General features: G+C 39.2%; 2 protein-coding genes across 8 annotated transcripts; both read right to left on the reverse strand.

The window, feature by feature from the left end:
- Positions 1 to 1,160: 1,160 nt before the first annotated feature.
- LOC141606813 (uncharacterized) lies at positions 1,161 to 7,529 on the reverse strand. 4 transcript variants are annotated; one of them, XM_074426141.1, is made up of 5 exons: positions 7,082 to 7,400; positions 5,326 to 5,604; positions 3,243 to 5,235; positions 2,921 to 3,149; positions 1,161 to 2,589 (listed from the first exon to the last, which is right to left on the reverse strand). In XM_074426141.1, exons 2-5 carry the CDS (start codon positions 5,512 to 5,514, stop codon positions 1,347 to 1,349), a joined length of 3,654 nt encoding a protein of 1,217 aa, XP_074282242.1. In that variant the 5' UTR covers positions 5,515 to 5,604; positions 7,082 to 7,400; the 3' UTR covers positions 1,161 to 1,346. The 4 variants fall into 4 exon arrangements, with proteins under 4 accessions (XP_074282242.1, XP_074282243.1, XP_074282239.1 ...); XM_074426142.1 differs by having other exon boundaries at positions 5,980 to 7,398; XM_074426138.1 differs by having other exon boundaries at positions 2,921 to 5,235; positions 7,082 to 7,529.
- A 747-nt stretch (positions 7,530 to 8,276) lies between these two features.
- Positions 8,277 to 16,991, reverse strand: LOC141606811 (uncharacterized). Of its 4 annotated transcripts, none has more exons than XM_074426135.1 (6): positions 16,595 to 16,991; positions 15,373 to 15,671; positions 12,928 to 15,272; positions 10,472 to 12,340; positions 9,002 to 10,276; positions 8,277 to 8,730 (listed from the first exon to the last, which is right to left on the reverse strand). In XM_074426135.1, the coding sequence occupies exons 2-5, from the start codon at positions 15,559 to 15,561 to the stop codon at positions 9,034 to 9,036; spliced, it is 5,646 nt and encodes a 1,881-aa protein (XP_074282236.1). In that variant the 5' UTR covers positions 15,562 to 15,671; positions 16,595 to 16,991; the 3' UTR covers positions 8,277 to 8,730; positions 9,002 to 9,033. The 4 variants fall into 4 exon arrangements, with proteins under 4 accessions (XP_074282236.1, XP_074282238.1, XP_074282235.1 ...); XM_074426137.1 differs by having other exon boundaries at positions 8,320 to 8,730; positions 16,734 to 16,892; XM_074426134.1 differs by lacking the exon at positions 8,277 to 8,730 and having other exon boundaries at positions 8,836 to 10,276.
- Positions 16,992 to 17,180: the final 189 nt, after the last annotated feature.

Consider the following 17,180-nt stretch of genomic DNA (forward strand, 5'->3'; position numbering starts at 1 on the left):
TCAAACATGTCTAAAGGTAAGTAGGTGGTGTTGACTTCATGGTTTTAGCCATATTGTGGATTATGTACTTGGAAAATGAGTTATTTGTGTCGGTTTTGTATTGAGAAAAGAAATATTCTAATCTGATTGAACAGGAAGTCTTCATATCCGTCTATAATAAGTTTGGCCTTTCACTTGCCTCTTTGTGAGAGGTCTCCGATCCGTCTCTTATTATAGATGGATATCCCTGTCTATAATGAGAATTTGTGCTGATTGAAATAAGTTTTGTTTCGAGTTGTATTTTGTTTAAAAGTCCGACCAAATCAAAGCTACCTTTAAAGTGTAGCATAGCTTGTTAGAGGTTCGATCTCTACCATTAGGAAATAGGAATGGAGTAAACTTCTAGACCAGTAGTGTAGTATAGCTAACACTACTTGTAATAGCTATGCAAATTAAAGATGTAAATGAATGAATATCATAAATCAAAGAAATCGACAACCACTATCTATAATCTGTAACGCATTGAATTGAGTGATGAGACAGAAAAATGGAGAATACTTGTTGGCATCTCTGTAATTTTGTAGAGGCATGTGCATTACTAGACTGTAGACAGCCAATATTGCTGGATCAAGTTATTAAATTAAGGAATGATGATTGTCCAAAAAAAAAAAAAAAAAAAAAAAATTAGGAAATAGGTGAAATTTAGCTCACATTCAGAATAAGACGGTTTTACATTTTTTTTTTTATTCAAATGAACGCACTAAGTTGCGGATAAGAATCGAATCCCCATACCTCTAAACTGTTTGGGGCCGGAATAAAATATCTCTGTATTACTATCAATCAATACATTTCCATATTTCCAATGGAGCTCTTTGGTTATGGATTATAATGGAATAAATCAAAATGGTTCACTAAAGTGGTTGCGCTTCTTTCTTTTGTGAAGTAGCAGTCCTTCGATGCAGTTCTCGATGCAATTTTCATCTTGGGTCATTCAGAAACAGCCTCTTTATGTTGCTAACGCAAGGGTAAAAGGCCGCGACATCCGACTCACTTACCCCGCAATTTAAGTGAGTCATTCAAAGAGGTAATGTTGTTGTTGTATTACTATCAATACATAGGAGTTTTATTTTATTCTAATATAAAAATAACTGAATTTTGAAGTAAATGCAAAACTCATTTACACTAAAGAAACAGCTTTATTTATTTGTCAACTCAAAGAGGTTTCATATATGAAAGTATGAAACTACTATAAATAAGAAAAAGTTATAATAGGGAGAAATAAAATAGTAGTCCTATGGCTAAAAAAAGCCACTAATTTCCTAACTAATCTCTTGACAAAAACAAAGTAACAACAGCATCATCAAGATTCAAGAGCCTCTCATACCTCTAAACTGTTTGGGGCCGGAATCGAACATCCGATCAGAATCATATCTGACATTACTGTTATTATTATTATTACTTCTATCTTCCCTTCTGAAATCCATTGGCCTCCTACCACCACCCCTCCCATAGTTTTCATTTCGTCGGAAATTCCGATTATTATTGTTGTTGTTATCTTGATCATCGTATTGGAATTGTCGACTATCTCCGTCCTCATCATGATGTCTTGGATGAATTCTTTCAAAGATATTCCGAGGCTTCCTCCTGAAGTCGTTTCCCCCGTTATCATAATCATTTCCCCTGCTCGACTGAGAGTTATCGTTGAATCTCTCACCCGGTGATTCCCCATTGTCATATCTTTGGAATTGTCGAAATGGTCTCACAGGTGGTGATCTCCTCCCCCTACCTCCTGTATGCTGGTAAGAGCCCCGCATCGAGCCAACTCGAGTATCGGGCCTGTAATCTGGAGAAAAGCTTCTGGATCTAGACCGAGATCTCCGGTCATTGCGAATAAATAGAGGTTTTCTCCGATAGTGATTGTTTTCCTCATAGTCGGGGTCTCGATTTGTATCATGAAATCTCATAGGACCGTCGTTTGATCTCAATCTTCCGGGCGAACCCATATTGTCAAATCTTGGTCTTTGATTGAAACCCCTACCTCTACCAGATGATCTCCCTCCCCTAATGTAGTTAGCTGAGTGGCCAGGTGGATGATATGGCAACCTGGCTCGTCCCGCTCTAGCTTCAGACCTGTAATCAGGTGAGCGAGTTCTCGACCTTGATCTAGATTTTCGATTACTCCGAGGATAATGGGAGTCTTGTCGATTTTCACGGGGTGAAAAGCTCCTCCTCCCTTCGCCACTATGATTGAACGTCCCAGGTCTCTGGTATCCCTCTCTAAATCCCCGGTTAATCCCACCTGAAAATCTGTCAAATTTGCTTCTTGAATTACCGTCCAAGGTATTATCTCGGCTGTTTCCCATCCTTGTACCATGAAAATTGTCTCTCTCTCCAGATGAACCTCTTCTCATCGAATTATATCCACTACGTGGTGCAGAGATATTACGCGGCTGGTATACTCTATCCCTACCTTCTTCTGGACCAGAGTCAGCTAAGACACTTTTCAAACCAACATTCTGAGATGGATCACAGCACAGGTCTGTTTGCACCAGAGGCTTGTGCCTGGCATTAGGACAATCGGCGTGATGCATAATGCCAAAGTTGCTGGATCTAAAAACAATTAGACTCAAAAATTAGTAAAAATCAAACTGACAATCATTACTTACATTCCAATTTTATTGTCCCATTTTGACTTTGGTGGTCATTAACCATTAATTTCTCCATACGTACAAACACTACAAAAGGTACAATATTATAATTTGTCTTCTTAATTTATCAAAACTATTGAAATGCATGTAATGTATTTGCTGAACCCCCAATATTGGTCAAAGTCGAGTCATTTGATGAAAAAAGTCTTATAAAAGGGGAGTATACATGAATGGAATAACAAACAAGACAAACTCGTCAAGAAAAAAAAAATGATTTAGGAAGTAGATTTTACCTGCTTCTTATAGAATCAGCACTCGCGGAGGCACCTTTGCAATCTCCCTCTACTCTATCTTGCCCTATAAGCGGGGCCCCTAAACACGGTTTTAACAATGGAGAATCTCGTTTAAAACTATCTGTCGCCTTAGTATCGACTGTCGACAAGCAACTTTGATGCTGGACATCCACACTCTTATCATCAAGCCCACGGCTCTGTTTTTCAGAATCCTCAGCAAGAGTGTCTCCTGACAGTTGGAAAGAATCATTAGGAGCTTCAAATATGATACCCTCTCTATCATCAGAATCATAATCCACATGCTCAGTCTCGTTATCCTCACCTTCGTTATCCTCCCAGCCATGTCCAACTGACTCTCTCAATTCCCCGTCTTCTAAATGAAGATCATAACCCCGAGCACTGGCCACATTTGCATTATTATTAACTAATTCACTGGAAACTTCATTCAATGAATGTAACTTAGGACCACCACCATGATTCTCAGGAGTAGTAGAACCCAAATGCTTCACAACTTTACCGGTAGGATTTACCGAAATAGAAGTTTCGGAAACATTGGGTACATCCATCTGATAATCACGTCTAGATGTATCTGGAGTAGTATCGCTATTGCTGATGGTTGCTAAAGGTGCAACTAATACTTCCATACTGCTCGAGTTATGTGCACCATCAGAAACTTTCAACTTAACCATCGGCGTCTCGATACAAGAAGATTGTGTATTCGATAGCTGGGAAGCGGTTTCCAAAGAGTTATTCACATTTGCATCCAAAAATGTCATGTGTTCCTGAGGTCTATAATTTGCAGACCCTATATCACTGGCCTTGCACAATACATTCCCTGAAAGTGATGCACTCAATGCAGCAATATTACTATTACTAGCACCAAGAAAATTAGTTGAAGCTGATGGACAAGTAATACTAGCCTCCTCATCATTTTCATCTGAGGCGTTCTTTTCTTTGGCGTCGGTACATCCACAGTCAACAGCCTTAACCTCACACGAAGCATTCTCCGTCAGTGGCACCAATGAAGAATCAATTTTATGCAACTCAGTTTGGAAACTATACTGGCCCTTAGAGTTCATCGAATTCTTGGGTTCTTTATCAATATCTGAATCTGCTTCTGCAACCACAACCCATTGAGGTTTTGTTTCCAGGACACAACTCGAAGTTGTTTCTATAGCATGACTGTTTGTGTCATAAAGTGAACAATTTCCTTTTAAACCGCTTGTAACAAGATCAGATGGCACATCTAAACTACTCACTGACTTGTTAAAGGCAGTAACCACGTCAGGAAATCCTCCAGAATCTGAAAAAACCATGCTTACAGGCGCCGCACAGGCTTCAGTTTTATCATCAAGTCTCTCACCACTCTCTTTTGCTAGAACTCTCTCTGCTGCAATAGATGTTTCTACATTCAGCGACTTCTCGAAACTCATACCGATAGTTGGTGCAACTTCCGCAGACTGCATACATGAACCAGCAAAAGTATCCTCGATAGGATGGTCCCACTCATCCATAATGGTATTTAGATCCCAGTACTTTCTTGGAACAAAAGTGGCGGCTGTTTTACCGGCAATCTCGATAGCTTTATTTGGGGAATCTGTTGGTTTATCTTCTACGGGCCGAACAACATTATTTAGGGCATCAGACGATCCACACCTCTCAACACTTTCTTCCCTGCTGACTGTAGATACAACTGATTCATTTGGCTTTGCTATTAAAAACTCGTTTGTCGGACTACTACCATCATCATTACTACTCTTCAAGCAAACATGTTCAGTACTGTTAATTGGCAAATTAGCCACGCAATCTTCCTCCATAAACTGTCCTGTAGCCTCTCCAAGAGAATCAGTTGATTTAGAGGTGGCAATATTTTCTTTCAAGATGGTTGCAGAAGCAAAAGACTCGTTATCATCTCTTTTCAGCACGTCACCAATCTTGGACTTTTCAACATCCCCCACAGTACAATCTAATTCACTACTGCAGGCAGCAGCAGCTAGCATAGTAATGCCCGAGAAATCCTCGTTGGAAACAGGTACTACATTGAAAAAGCTTGCATTATTCTCAGCGTTATTATCCGTAACACTATTTTTGCATAACGATTCAGAAAAGGCAGTTGCAGTGACCACTTTCTCTGTGTTTCCATTGGCACATGTTTGCTGGTCTAAAGTGCACCGACTATTATCAAGCTCCTTAGACTCTTCACAGTGCTTTGGAGATTGGGGAGGTGGAGAAGGAGAACGAAAAAGAAATCTCCTTTTCTTGATAGGTACATGCTCCATATTGCCAAATCCCCTCCGTTGAACCAATACGTCAGACTGCAAAAATCAATAAACGAAATGGCAAGTATTTAAAAGATGGACTAACGTGTACAACTCCAAATCAAAACCAAAAAGAACAGAGTAGACCTTATCAGATTCCAAACTATGTGTTCCACTCAATCGTTGAAACTGCTTTTTTCCTAGATCTTGATCCAGTTCCAAAGACTTTGGAAAAGGTTTTCTTGAGCGCTTAGATGAATTCCTGCCTTTAGATACCGTCTTCCAAGTTAAATTGGGATCAATGAAGTTGGTAAGTTCCAGGCCAACTGTGATCATGCTTTCATCATGGACTCAATTCTAGCAACTACAAATCTGTTGATAAGACACCGTCTCTAAGATGCACACAGATTATACGTCACACCAAATCTGCATTATGAACAAAAGTGTTAAATAAGTATATAACCACACGTCCACAAGCATATAGCAACCACCTCCCAACGCCCCAATCATCAATGATATCATCATTGATAAAATCCTCATTAATAAAGCTACCCTAGATTCAGAGTTCTGCCAAATGATATATGCTGCTATTAAAAAAATATGGACACGTAGACATGTACCCCAAGATGAACAGCCACCATCCCCACCAAAAGCAAAATAAACTTGTGCCAAGCGGCAAGCACAACTATCTGATTGTCAAACTCCTAGGAAATTAAGTGGCGGACTAGTAAGTGTCGAGGGCGGAGTCAATACCCAATGTTACTAACAATACTATGAGCATATGCAACAATAGGTCATTACCTTGGGCCCGAAGTTCAACCAGTGTTCAATCCTGTATAAATTCCCTAGGGGTTTACAGTGTAACTTTAAGGCCTCAGACATACCAACCCCCAGAGTTACTAGCTAAAACAAAGATATTTCAATATTTTGCATCAGCATGATCGATGCGGATGGTGATGGTCTCTCAAATCAGGAATCCAACAGCCAAATCTGGATTAATTAAAGAACTTTGTCCTAGTATGAATTTGTAGCTCATATATCTAAAGTGACTAATCATGTAGAATCCAACGGCCAAATCATCAATTAAACAAAGAAGTCTCTCCTAGAATTGATGAATCATGTAGAATCCATAGCCAAAACTGGAGGTTTGTACAGAAGTCGCTAATATATAGTGTCGAATAGCCAAAACACAATCCCCACCAAGAGGACTCGAAAAAACAGTAGAATTTTTCGCATATACGAGATCAAATCTCAATAGCCATTTTCCTACTTAATCAACATAGCACGTATTTATGTGACAAGAAATCACTTAAAAGGCTTTTTTCCAGCAAAAGGTCTTCATATTGCAGCAGATCTCAGCCGAAAATATTAGATCAAACAACAACAACATCAGAGCCTTAATCCCAAAATGATTTGGGGTCGGCTGACATGAATCATCCTTTAGAACCGTCCATGGGTGAACGCACACCTCAAAAATGCGAAAAACAGAAATAATAATCGACAAAAAACTTCAATCTGAAGAACTTCACTGTTCAAATCTCTGACTTCGGACAAAGCCGCTGTCAATGCTAATTAAGCAGGCATTAATTTTCTGCTCAAATTCAAACGATCCACACCAATAAACCACGGCCGCGTGTCGAAAAACACAGATTCTTCACAATAATCATCATCAACATCATCATCATACAAAAGCATCTCCTCCATAAATTCAAAGATTCTCTCTTTTGGCGAAAATTGACAACTCCTCAACAAATCAAATACACCGAATTTTACCGAAGAACACAACAATAAGGAAGCAAGATCTGATAATCAACAAATATACTGTCGAACTTGAAGCTTGCAATATCATGCGAAATCAATAGTAAAAACACAAATCAATAGTAAAACTTAGGATTTTCAGTACCTGTGTAAACAACAATCAATCAATCAATCAATCGATAACACGACGAATATCTTTCCTCCAAAATCAACAAATTCAACGAGACAAAAACCAGAATCTTCCGCTTCAAACAAATTCTAGTGATTTTCAGCAAAGCAAAACCCTAGAAAAATCAATCTGAGCAAATTGATTGAATAATTGAATAATCGGAGATCAAAATAAGCAGATGAAATCAACTTGAACTTGTAAATTTCAATTTTGATTGTTCTTCTTTTGGTGTAATCAGTCTTGGTCAATGAGCGTAGAGTTGATTTTTTGGACGAACATTGAATGATGAGAGTGCAGTCAACTCTTGGAAGGTGTGGTTAAATAAATAGACTCGGAAGAGACGGTCTCTTATTAGGTTATTGAGAAAGCACTCTCCCCAGAGACGTATTTTCGGTAATTCTTTTATTAATCTGTATCCTAATACAAATATGAATTTTATTTTTGGTATATATTTTTATAATAACATATTTATTATTTTATTATAGATCGTAAATTTCTTTATTTAATTAGTTTTTTCAGCAAGTCTTCTTATTATTACGAGCATATCCGTAATCCGTCATAAGCTTGCGACGGGTTAGTAACTACTCGTGTTGGTAGTTAAATGAAGTAGACTGCTACCCTCTGGGCATTCTGCTTTTGTCTTGCCTATTCCACATGGGTAATACTTGATCCGTCGTAAACTTACAACAGATATATCTATCACAAATTATAGTTTTTTTTAATGTAATTTTCACACTTAATTGAAGGAAAGAATAATTAAATATACTTTGCTTTATTGTTGGTGCAGTAGTGCTTCTTTCGTGCTGGGTCCTACACTCCTACATACCAACCGCGTGGAATCAATTTGAGTATCAAATTGCGCTACCAATTACGGAGAAATTTCATAAGTGACAGACTGACAGGGACCTGATAAATGGGTCAATTGATTTGTATATGGATCGGGTCATTTTAGATTTGTAAGAACTCGGAAACTGTTCGAGTTTGGATCATTTCCGAGTGTGTTGTTATCAATACTTATCATCTGTATACTCCGTAATATTTGTGTTATACTTGCAGACCTTGGTAAAATGTCGTGACCATCGATTCAATTACTGAAAATTACGTCATTTTGAGCATAAACCCCGACTTGTGTCGTGTTTTCGAGTCGGATCAATGATTGCTACCGTTAACCTGCGTAATGTAAGCTCTGGTATATAGGTTATGTAGCGGAACAATGTTTAGAAGACATTATTTTGCATTACGTGTGACGAGACACGTTATCCCCTCTTTACGGGAAATTTCACGGCAACTTTCCCGGTAGAAGAGCAAAACAACAATGATACATTGCACCATCTTAAGCAACGTCGATCCAAATGCACATTTTCAGAAAGTAGCCTCGTCTGAACCCATTTGTTAACGACTTTAATTTTAAGGTCAGTTCTAATTCCACGGGATGATCTTCCTCCGCTTGAGAAATTACTCCTTCGTAATCTATCGTTTTGTTGAAAAGTCGACACGAAGCAAACATTGCTCCATGCATATACGCCCTGTGACGTGCATTTTTGTTCCTGAATTTTCTGGAAATTATCGCTCTCCCGAGGGGCACAGTTCTTGGCTCATGCATTGAGCACTGTCGATAAAAGTATCTGTCAAAAAAATTTACCAGCACAAAAATACAAACAGCTTCAGCACAACGGCAATTAGAAGAAGTTATCAGATTGACCAATAATCATCTTCCACCGGAAAAAAGCTTCGCTGAAAAAAACTGAACTCAGCTGTAGATGTAACCTCATTTACAATACAGAAACAGCTTCATTAATTGTCAGATCAAAGAGGTTACGACGTATAAGGAGAAATTAACGACAGCTGAGAATCGCAACTATGCCTAAAAAGACGACTAATTTCCTAAGTACTCACTTGTGAACGAGAAGGCAGCAATAGCAGCAGCATCAAGAACCTCGCATACCTCCAAACTGTTTGGGGCCTGAATTAAACATCCTATCGGAATCATATCTTAAATTATTACCTCTATCTTCCCTCCTGAAATCCATTGGCCTCCTACCACCACCCCTTCCATAGTTTTCATTTCGTCGGAAATTTCGATTATTAAGGTTATCTTCGTCATCATATTGGAAACGCCGACCATCTCCGTCCTCTTCATGATGTCTTATCGGATGAATTCTTTCAAAGATATTCCGAGGCTTCCTCCTGAAGTCGTCTCCCCCGTTATTATTGTAATCATTCCCCCTGCTAGACTGGGAATTATCATTGAATCTCCCTGATGATTCCCCATTGTCATATTTTTGGACTTGTCGGAACACTCTTACAGGTGACCTCCTGCCTCTAATGGGACCCGCAGCCGGCTGGTAAGGGCCCCGTATAGGACCTCCTCGAGCATCGGGCCTGCAATCCGGAGAGAAGCTTCTGGATCTAGACCGCGATCTCTGGTCATTGCGCACAAAAAGAGGTTTTCTCTGATAGTTATCACCTTCCTCGTACTCGGGATCCCTACTTGCATCATGAAATCTCATAGGACAGTCATTTGACCTCAATCTTCTGGGGGAACCAACAGTGTTAAATCTAGGTCTTTGATTGAAAACCCTAACAGGGGATCTCCTCTCCTTGATGTGGTTAGCCGATTGGCCGGGTGGCTGATATGGCAACCTTGTTCGTCCCATTCTAGCTTCAGACCTAAATTGAGGAGAGCGAGTTCTCGACCTTGATCTAGATTTCCGATGATTCCGATGATAATGTGAGTCTGGTCTATTGTCAAGGGGTGAAAGGCTTCTCCCCCCTTTACCAAAATTATTTAACATGGGTCTGTGATATCCTCCCCTAAATCCCCGGTTTATTCCACCAGAAAATCTGTCAAATTTGCTTCTTGGATTACAATCCAAGTTTGTCTCTCGATTGTTTACCATTCTCGTGCCACAAAAATTCTCTCTTCCTTCTGGTGAACCTCTCCTCATTGGATTAAATCCGCTTCGTGACGTAGTGACAATACGGGGCCGCCAAGTTCTAAGGGAAGAATCCTCTGAAACTCTGACAACTCTCTCTCCACCTTCTTGGCCAGAGTCAGGTACAACACTTTTCAACTCAACATTTCGTGATGAACCACATAACAGATCTGTTTGCACCAAAGACTGATGCCTACCACCCGAACAATCGGCTTGATGCAAACTCTCTAATTTGCTGGATTTCACAAAAAGGCACAAAAATCAGAAAGAAAGCAACAAATAACTACTGTAATAAACAAGAAGAGAAAGTTTTAGACAAAAAAATTGAAAGCCCTTCATATAATGATACAAGCTTTCAAATAGTAATCTCTAAAAATAATTTTTCGTTACATTGAAGGTCAAACTATCTTTATAAAAACAAAGAGAGTACCTGCTTATTACATCTGTACACTGCGGCCCTCTTCCACTCGCAGAGGCACCTCCGCAATCATGCAGGGCATCATTGTTGGAGTTTCTTTCATGTCTGTCATTTTCAAAATTTGATCTTTCACCATCTTTGCAATCTCCATCTACTCTATCTTCCACTTTAAGCTGAGCCCCAACAGAGACGCTCATTAATGGAGATTCTCGTTTAACGCTCTCTGCCACCTTAGCATCGACTGTAGACAAACAACTTTGATGCTGAAGACAACAGTTTTCCTCGCCACTTTTATCCTGAACACAGCTCGGTTTTTCACGGTCCCCCGCAAGAACTTCTCCTAACAGTTCGACAGAATCAGTAACAACTTCATAAAAGACACCATTCCTATTATGCCCATTTCTAAGATCCTGAGGTTCGTTATCCTCCCAGTCATGTCCAACAGGCTCTCTCAATTCCCCATCTTCTAAATGACAATCATAACCTCGATGCCGCACATTTGCATTAATTGTAGTCAATTCATTCGAAACTTCACCTAAAATACGCGGCTCACCACCACCCCCATGACTCTCCGGAGTCGCACGACCCAAATGTTTCACAATTTTACCGGTGAGGTTCACCGACATTAAGGCTTCGGTATCATTTGGCACAAAGTGCATATCATCACATCTAAGAGCATCTGAAGTAATGGAACTTTTGCTAGCAAACACCATATCCTTATCCACGGGGTTCTTGCCCGAGCAATGTGCATCATCAGACTCTTTAGATTGTGATTTAGCTATCTGGGCAAGGGCTTCCAAAGACTTATTGTCATTTGCGTCCATAATTGTCATTTGTTCGGGTGGCCTACAATTTCCAAAGTTCATATCATTGGCACAAGAAATGTCCTCTTCATTTTCATCTAAAGCATTCCTTTCTTTGGAATCAATATGTCCACGATCCTTGTAATCATTCCCCCTACTAGATTGCAAATTATCATTGAAACTCCCTCGTGATTCCCCATTGTTATATCTGTGGTTATGTCTGAACAATCTAACCGGTGATCTCCTACCCCTGGTAGAACCCGCAGCCGGCTGGTACGGGGATCGCATAGAAACCACTCGAGTATTGGGCCTGTAATCCGGAGAGAAGCTTCTGCATCTAGACTGGTATCTCCGGTCATTGCGCATGAAAAGAGGTTTACTCCGATAGTGATCGCTTTCCTCATAGTCGGCATCCCGGCTTGTATCATGAAATCTCATATGACAATCATTTGATCTAAATCTTCCGGGAGAACCTGACCTGTTAAATTTTGGTCTTTGATTAAAAACCCTAACAGGTGATCTCCTCTCCCTAATGTGGTTAGCCGAGTGGCCGGGTGGCTGATATGGCAACCTCGTTCGACCCATTCTAGCTTCAGACCTAGAATCAGGAGAGCGGGTTCTCGAACTAGATCTAGCTTTTCTATGCTGATAATTTGAGTCTAGTCTATTTTCAAGGGGTGAAAAGGTTCTTTCCCCTTTACCAAACTGATTTAACATGCCCTGTCTGTGGTATCCCTCTCTAAATCCCCGGTTAATCCCACCAGTAAATCTATCAAATTTGCTCCTTGAATTACTATCCAAATTACTATCTCGACAATCCCTCATACCATGAAAATTGTCCCTTTCTCCTGGTGAACCTCTTCTCATCGGATTATACCCACTTCGTGACAGAGAGATAATACGGGGCCGGCAAACTCTAAGGGAAGTATCCTCTGAATCTTTAACAACTTTCTCCCCACCTTCTTCTGGACCAGGGTCGGTTTCAACATTTTTCAACTCAACATTTTCCGATAGACCACAAGATTGGCGTGTCGTACCCGATGGATCAGCTTGATGCATACTACCATAGTTGCTGGATCTAGCAATTCAGCTCAAAAATCAGTAAGAAGCAAGCAGCCAATAAACAAAATGATACATCAAGAAAAAATGAATACTTGCAAATGGATTTGTCAAAAGCCTGACCCGACCCGTTAGACAACACAAGACCTAACCACTTTTAGCCATTGATTGCGACCCAAATCCCGAAAATAACCGTGGCCGAAACACTTTTGTAGTACAATACACAACATTAAGTAAAAAATTTAATTCAAGGGTAATTAAACCCCCCCAAATCCCGAGAATTTAACCGTGGCCGAAACACTTTTGTAGTACAATACATTTAACCCCCCCTTATATGAGATCCGTATTCACCAAACTCCAAGTATATCCAGCCTATATTCTACATAAATCCATATTTTAAAGACAAGTAATCGCTCGCTGGACCCATTTTATGTTACCTACTTACCCCCTCTTTTTATACATAGTATATAGTATATCATTATGGCATATTGAAAGCATCAAAATACCTTTTTGATTCCAAAAAGGTTCGTAAAAATTTTATTTCATTGAAGGTCAACTATCTTTTCAAAAATCCGAAAATCATATATAAAAAAACGAAGGGACTACCTGCTTATTATGTCTGAACATTGCAACCTGCTTCCACTCACAGAGGCACCTCTGCAGTTGCACAGAGAATCATCATCAAAGTCTTTCTCAATTCTGTCAGTTTCTAGATTTGATCTACCGCAATCTTTGCAAATTCCCTCTACTCTATCTTTTCCTTTAAGCGGACCCCCAAAACACACTCTAAACAATGGAGAATCTTGTTTAGAACTCTCAGTCCCATTAGCATCAACTGCCGACAAAGAGTTTTGATGCTGAAGAGGGACACTTTTATCTAAACCACGGCTCGGTTTTCCACAATCCCCAGCAAGACGTTCTCCAGACAATTGGACAGAATCATTAGCGACTTCAAAAAAGATTCCATCCCTATCATCAAAATCATAATCAACATGCTCAGTTTCTGCATCCTCCCCTTCATTATCCTCCCAGCCGTGTCCAACGGAATCTCTCAATTCACCGTCTTCTAAATGACAATCATAACCTCGTGTTTTGGCCACAATTTCACTATTTTTAGTCAATTCACTTGAAGCTTTATCCAAAACGTGTGAATCAACCGAAGTACTGGAATTATCACGAATTTCTGTAGCAATCACCATATTCATGGATTTATTTTTTATACTGATCGGTACAGGAGAGAACAAAGCTTCCACACTTCCCGAGTAATGATCACCATCGGGATCTTTCAATTTAATTGGCGTCTCAAAATAAGAAGATTGTGAACTTGCTAATTGGGAAAAAGCTACCACAGGCTTATTTTCCTTCGCATCTACAAATGCCGTGTGTTCCTGAGGTGATGCTCTCAAGACAGCAAATTTAGAACTTGCATCAAGGAGATTAGGTGAAACTGATTGATAAGTTAAATTGTCCTCATCATTTTCATCTAAAGCATTCCATTCTTTGTAGTTGGTATGTCCAAAGTCAGCTGCCTTTACCTCAAAGGAAGCATTTGCTGACACTTGCGCCAGCGAAAAATCAATTTCGTGCAACTCAGTTTGGAAAGTAGACTGACCCTTGTAGCTTACCAAATTATGGGATTTTTTATCAATATCTGAATCAGCTTCTGCAACAGCCAGATCCTGACAATTTCTTGTTACAGGGATACATTTCGAGAATGTTTCTATAGCGTGACTATCTGTGCCAGGAAGAGAACAATCTCCCTCCAAACGACCAGTAACATGATCGGATGAAACATCTAAACTGCCCCCTGACAAGTTAGATGCAGTAACCATGCCAGTAAATTCTCCACCGTCTAGTACTGCCTTGCTTTCAGACATTGAATAGGCTACAGTTTCACCATTGAACCTATCACCACTCTCATTCGGTAGAAGTCCCTTAAATGACGTTGATGCTTCCACATTCACAGAGTTCTGAAAACACACAGCACTAGTGGGTGCAACATCAGTAGGCTGCATAGACGCTTCCATATTCACAGAATTCTGAACACACAAAGCGTTAGTGGGTGCAACATCAGTAGACTGCATACACGAATCAACAAGATTATCATCGTCAGGATGGTCCCAATCATCCATCATGGTATTCAAATCCCACTGCAATCTAAAATTTCTTGGAACTTCAGAAGTCTCTGTTGTTTTATCGGCGGTTTCAGTATCTTTAATTGGCAATTCGGATGGGGTATCCTCTGCACGTAAATCAACACTGTTTACAGTGTCAGGCAATTCACAACACTCAACAGTTTCTTCATTGTTGATTGCAGATACAACTAATTCATTCGATACAGCTCCTGAAAGCTCACTTATCTGACTAGTACCATCATCAATAGTATTCTTCAAGCAAACATTTTGAATACTGTTACTTGGCGAATCAGCCACAGAATCATCCTCCACAAGCTGTCCGGTGGCTTTTTCAAGAATGACAGCTGATCTAGAGACAGCAATATTTTCTTGCACGATGGTCGCAGAAGGAAAAGACTCATTATTATCACTTTTCAGCAAGCTAGCCGCGTTAGACTTTTCAACATCATCCACAGTACAATCCAATCCACCACCACAGGCCGCAGCAGCGAGTATTGCAATGCCCGAGAAATCCTCACTAAATACAGGTACTCCATCGAAAGAGTTTGCAGTATTCTCAACATTACTATCCATAACACATGTTTTGCGTTCTGATAGTGAAGAGTCAATTCCAGTGACCTCTTGCTCTTGCTCAGTGCTTCCATTGGCAAATGTTTGTGGCTCTAAAGTGCATTTACCACTATCAAGCTCCTGAGACTCTTCACAGTGCTTCGGAGATTGAGGAGGTGGAGAAGGAGTTCGCAAAAGAAATCTTCTTTTCTTGATAGGTACATGCTCCATATTGCCAAATACCCGTCCTTGAATGGATAAATCAGACTGCGAAAAAATTTAAAACAGACGAGAGACATGAGAAGTATTTAGAAGACGGATCCAAGGTCAACAGTGGGGAATAATGACCAAAAAGACCATAATAAACCTTATCAGATTCCGAACTATGTTCCCCACACGATCGCTTAAGATTTTCTTTCCCTTTATCCTGATCCAATTCCACAGACTTTAATATTGATTTCCTTGAGCGCCTTGATGTATTCCTGACTTTAGATACCGTCTTCCAGGTCAAGCTAGGGTCAATGAAGTTCGTAAGTTCCAGGCCAACTGCGGTCATGCTTTCAGCATGGGATTCAATCCCATCAACTAGAAATCTATCTACAAAGCTCCTTCCAAACACCGTCTCTATATTATTCTGATGTACACAAGCTCCACCTCACACCAAACCTGCATTAAGTATCACAGCTTATTAAAAAAATATAATCTTGTACATCAAAAATCGCAGCTGATACATCTAAAGCAACAAATCATACATCTAAAGAAATAAATTCGCAACTCGTACATCTAAAGAGATGAATTATATAGCTATCTAGAATCATGAACAGCATACCAATAACCGATGAAGTGATAATTAAACATTGTTTTCGTGAAGCCAACAAGGTTGTTGACTTCATGGCTTCTATTGGACATTCATGTCCACTCTTTCGAGGTGGTTTGAAAGCCGATGGATTCAACTTACCTTTCTCATTCGAAAGGGTCAATCTAGTTATCATAGATTAAAAAAAAAAAAAAATAATAACCATAACAATCATCCACACCAAGAGGACTAAAAAATCAATTGCTTTTTTCGCAAATACGAGATCAAATCTTGATAGCTATCTACATAGGGATTTTTTATGCAACCAAAAAGCCGTAAAAAGCTCTATTTTTCAGCAATTAAAATCTTGAACTTGAGCATCACAAAACTCGAAACAATCAAAGTTCATAATCAAACACCTTCAATCAGAAGAACTTCACCACATGACCGCCTTCAATTCGAAAAAAGTTTTACCTTTGATTAAAATACTTCTCAGTCCTCACGAAGAATAAAAAAAAGTAAACAAATGACTGAGACGAAAAGATTAATTAAAAAAACATTAATTTTCAGCACACCGACATAGTTTCTTCAAAATCATCATCATCATTCTCATCCATAACGAATTCAATAATCTCTCTTCAACAAATCAACTACACTGATTTCCACCGACGAATCGAATAACAAAGAAACAAGATCTGATAATCAACGAATATACTCTTGAAGCTTGCAATTTCATGCAAAATCAATACTAAAAACACAAATCAATAAACCTAGGGTTTTCACTTTTCAATACCTGTATAAAAATCAAAAACAACAAAATCAATCAATCAATCAATCAATCTCCATGATATCACTCATCCAGAATCAACTGTTCTTCCTAAAACCGTACAAATTCAAGGGAACAACAATAAAAATCTTCGAAGAACAATTACTAGTGGAGTATCTTCGTTGCAAAACCGAGAAATCAAAGCCGTCGGATTAAATGAAAATCGTTGATTTTCTAGGTATTTTATTTTGTGTGTAATTAATTAATTAGGGTTGAGACATAAAAGTTGAATTTTATTTTCCCCAAAATTATTGAATTGAATGATGGAGAAGATTGAAGTCGACATTATGGTAATCTATTGAGTGGGGAGTGGGACCTACTGTCTCTGTCTGTGACTGTGTGTCTGTGTGTGGAGTGTTTTGGTGGAGATAGTTTTAAGACGAATATTCGTCTTAATTCTTAAATCTTAAAACGGGAAATATATCAAATCACCCACATAAGTTTGATAATATGTGCAATTAAACTCCTTAATTTATAAATGTAGTAAATAGGCCTCATAAGTTTACCTTGATGTGCAATTCACCACATATCTTATTTTTAATAATGAAATTAA

This window comes from Silene latifolia, chromosome 10, assembly GCF_048544455.1.
Source record: "Silene latifolia isolate original U9 population chromosome 10, ASM4854445v1, whole genome shotgun sequence".
NCBI classification, from domain to species: domain Eukaryota; kingdom Viridiplantae; phylum Streptophyta; class Magnoliopsida; order Caryophyllales; family Caryophyllaceae; genus Silene; species Silene latifolia.

Bases quoted from the DNA above. Each gene is read 5' to 3' on its own strand.
- LOC141606813 (XM_074426138.1), bottom strand. From the start codon at position 5,514: ATGATCACAGTTGGCCTGGAACTTACCAACTTCATTGATCCCAATTTA. The intron at 5,236-5,325 runs GTCTACTCTGTT...TGATTTTTGCAG, and splicing joins ATAGTTTGGAATCTGATAAG to TCTGACGTATTGGTTCAACG. The intron at 2,590-2,920 runs GTAAAATCTACT...AATTGTTTTTAG, and splicing joins GCTGATTCTATAAGAAGCAG to ATCCAGCAACTTTGGCATTA.
- LOC141606811 (XM_074426135.1), bottom strand. From the start codon at position 15,561: ATGACCGCAGTTGGCCTGGAACTTACGAACTTCATTGACCCTAGCTTG. The intron at 12,341-12,927 runs GTAGTCCCTTCG...CTGAATTGCTAG, and splicing joins TGTTCAGACATAATAAGCAG to ATCCAGCAACTATGGTAGTA. The intron at 10,277-10,471 runs GTACTCTCTTTG...TGTGAAATCCAG, and splicing joins TGTACAGATGTAATAAGCAG to CAAATTAGAGAGTTTGCATC.